The sequence below is a fragment of the Hyperolius riggenbachi genome, chromosome 8 (assembly GCF_040937935.1).
Source record: "Hyperolius riggenbachi isolate aHypRig1 chromosome 8, aHypRig1.pri, whole genome shotgun sequence".
NCBI classification, from domain to species: domain Eukaryota; kingdom Metazoa; phylum Chordata; class Amphibia; order Anura; family Hyperoliidae; genus Hyperolius; species Hyperolius riggenbachi.
The window spans coordinates 251014254-251017813 of record NC_090653.1 but is presented as its reverse complement, the minus strand read 5'-3'; the positions used below and the strand labels follow the sequence as shown (position 1 = coordinate 251017813).

Below are 3560 nucleotides of genomic sequence, written 5' to 3'. Positions count from 1 at the left end.
AATCACAGTGCTTCTTGCTGTAGAGGATGCTGTGATGGGAGAACTATTCCCTATGAGGTGTCCTGCTGGGTCCCCTAAACTAGACTAGCACACACTGTCAGATATGAACTCCTAACATTTACTTACCTCCCCTCTTTACATTCTTAACACTAACTTCTATTTTGCAAATTCAGCTACAGTGTCATCAAAGTCAGTCATTACCACCACTCATTACCAATCGTTTCTGCCATTCCCACCACTGAGCATGCTCGACTGACATTGCGAAGCACCTGAGCCAAATCTATGCCCTCAGTGCTCCATAGCTGCTATACGAATTCGGCTATCATACGGCCAAACTCATTACCCATCGTTTCTGCCATCCCTCACACTTGACAATATCATTGCCAAGAGTCCCAAGCCAAAGCTAAGCACTCAATGCATTCATAATCGCCTGCTAGATAGCATTGAGGTCTATGGAGATAATGATATACAACACTATGCCAAAACTCCCTGCTTTGTTGGTAGAGATATATATTACAAATATTACATATGGGGAGGGTGCACATCACATATCCTGTGCTATTGTGCCAGTAGGGGGCACACAACACACACAGGGCATATACAGAATATGGATGGGAGCCGTGAGGGGTATATAGGCAGCAGGTGCGTGATGTTATGGTGATGCCAGCAGGGGGCACACAACACAAAGGGGGCATATACAGAATATGGGTGGAAGTTGTGAGGAGTATATAGGCAGCTGGTAGCAGGTGTGTGTTATTGTGATGCCAGCAGTGGCTACACAACATGCTGGGGGCATATACAGACTATGGGTGGGAGCAGTAAGGGGTATATAGGCAGCTGGTAGCAGGTGTGTGTTATGGTGATGTCAGCAGGGGGCACACAACACACAGGGGGCATATATAGACTATGGGTGGGAGCTGTGAGGTGTATACAGGCTGCTGGTAGCAGGTGTGTGTTATGGTGATGTCAGCAGGGGGCACACAACACACAGGGGGCATATACAGACTATGGGTGGGATCTGTGAGGGGTATATAGGTAGCAGGTGTGTGTTGTTATTGTGATGCCAGCAGGAGGCACACAACACACAGGGGGCATAGAATACAGACTATGGGTCGGATCTGTGAGGGGTATATAGGTAGCAGGTGTGTGTTGTTATGGTGATGCCAGCAGGGGGCACACTACACACAGGGGCATAAAATACAGAATATGGGTGGGAGCTGTGAGGGGTATATAGGCAGCTGGTAGCAGGTGTGTTATGGTGATGCCAGCAGGGGGCACACAGGGGCATAAAATACAGAATATGGGTGGGAGCTGTGAGAAGTATATAGGCAGCTGGTAGCATTTGTGTGTTATGGTGATGCCAGCAGGGGGCACACAACACACAAGGGGCATAGAATACAGACTATGGGTGGGAGCTGTGAGGGGTATATAGGTAACAGGTGTATATTGTTATTGTGATGCCAGCAGAGGGCACACAACACAAAGGGGGCATATACAGACTATGGTTGGGAGCTGTGAGGGGTATATAGGCAGCTGGTAGCTGGTGTGTTATGGTGATGCCAGCAGGGGGCACACAACACACAGGGGGCATAGAATACATACTATGGGTGGGAGCAGTAAGGGGTATATAGGCAGCTGGCAGCAGGTGTGTGTTATGGTGATGCCAGCAGTGGGCACACAACACACAGGGGGCATATACAGCCTATGGTTGGGAGCTGTGAGGGGTATATAGGCCTCTGGTAGCAGGTGTGTGTTATTGTGATGCCAGCAGTGGCTACACAACATGCTGGGGGCATATACAGACTATGGGTGGGAGCTGTGAGGGGTATATAGGCAGTTGCTAGCAGTGTGTGTTATGGTGATGCCAGTAGGGGGCACACAACACACAGGGGGCATATACAGAATTTGGGTGGGAGCTGTGAGGGGTATATAGGCAGCTGCTAGCAGTGTGTGCTATGGTGATGCCAGTAGGGGGCACACAACACACAGGGGGCATAGAATACAGACTATGGGTGGGAGCTGTGAGGGGTATATAGGTAGCAGGTGTATATTGTTATTGTGATGTCAGCAGAGGGCACACAACACACAGGGGGCATATACAGCCTATGGTTGGGAGCTGTGAGGGGTATATAGGAATCTGGTAGCAGGTGTGTGTTATGGTGATGTCAGCAGGGGGCACACAACATACAAGGGGCATATACAGAATATGGGTGGGAGCTGTGAGGGGTATAGGTAGCAGGTGTATATTGTTATTGTGATGCCAGCAGAGGGCACACAACACACAGGGGGCATATACAGACTATGGGTGGGAGCTGTGAGGGGTATATAGGCAGCTAGTAGCAGGTGTGTGTTATGGTGATGCCAGTAGGGGGCACACAACACACAGGGGGCATAGAATACAGACTATGGGGTGGGAGCTGTGAGGGGTATATAGGTAGCAGGTGTGATGCCAGCAGAGGGCACACAACACACAGGGGGCATATGAAGCCTATGGTTGGGAGCTGTGAGGGGTATATAGGCATCTGGTAGCAGGTGTGTGTTATTGTGATGCCAGCAGGGCGCACACAACACACAGGGGGCATATACAGAATATGGGTGGGAGCTGTGAGGGGTATATAGGCAGCTGGTAGCAGGTGTGTGTTATTGTGATGCCAGTAGGGGGCACACAACACACAAGGGGCATAGAATACAGACTATGGGGTGGGAGCTGTGAGGGGTATATAGGTAGCAGGTGTGTGTTGTTATGGTGATGCCAACAGGGTGGGGAAACACAGACAAATCACGTGACCAGGCCAGGTCCCCCTTACTCACTCGCACCCGGACCCGCACCACCTCCCGCTCCTCTTCCTCCTCCATCTCCCAAGCCTCCTCCGTCCGGAGAACATCCGGGAATGACGTCATCCTCTCCGTCACCCACCGGGCTCTGACGTCATCACACACCACCTATCAGTGAATTATCGCACAGCCCGGAGCGCTAAGAGTCGCTGCACGAATGTCTCCGCCTCGGCTGCAGCCGCCGCCATTTTCCTGGAGCCCAAATTGTGTGGCGGAGATGGCGAATGTCCTATCCAAGATGGCTCCTCGCCTGGGACACATCTGTGGTCTAAGCCTGCCTTTGCTGCCCGGAGGGAATACTGGGCGGGGATCACTCTGATGTCTGTCTGTCAAACAAACTACAGGACAGGTTCTATTTTGTCTGTTATAGTGCAGACACCAACTAATTATCAATGCTGTAATGGGAGGCTGACTGATCATGCTGTTATAATTTTATATTTTATTAAATTATCATTATAGGAAGATGAGTGATCTATTCTATCATGCTATTATTATAATTATCTTATTTAAAATAAACTATAATTCTATCATTTACAAGCAACACATTCTAAACTTCAGAATATATATATATATATATATATATATATATATATATATATATATATATATATATATATGCATATATATATACATATATATATATATATATATATATATATATATATATATGTATATATATATATATATGTATATATATATATATATATATATATATATATATGTAT

General features: G+C 47.6%; 1 protein-coding gene across 1 annotated transcript in view; it reads right to left on the bottom strand.

Moving 5' to 3' along the window:
• The window catches only part of TBC1D25 (TBC1 domain family member 25), an 18918-nt gene extending 15735 nt beyond the window's left edge, over positions 1-3183 (bottom strand). The window contains exon 1 of the mRNA XM_068247968.1: positions 2808-3183. Within this exon, the coding sequence (XP_068104069.1) occupies positions 2808-2901 (94 nt within the window). The 5' untranslated portion in view covers positions 2902-3183. The remainder of the gene's footprint in view (positions 1-2807) is intronic.
• Positions 3184-3560: the final 377 nt, after the last annotated feature.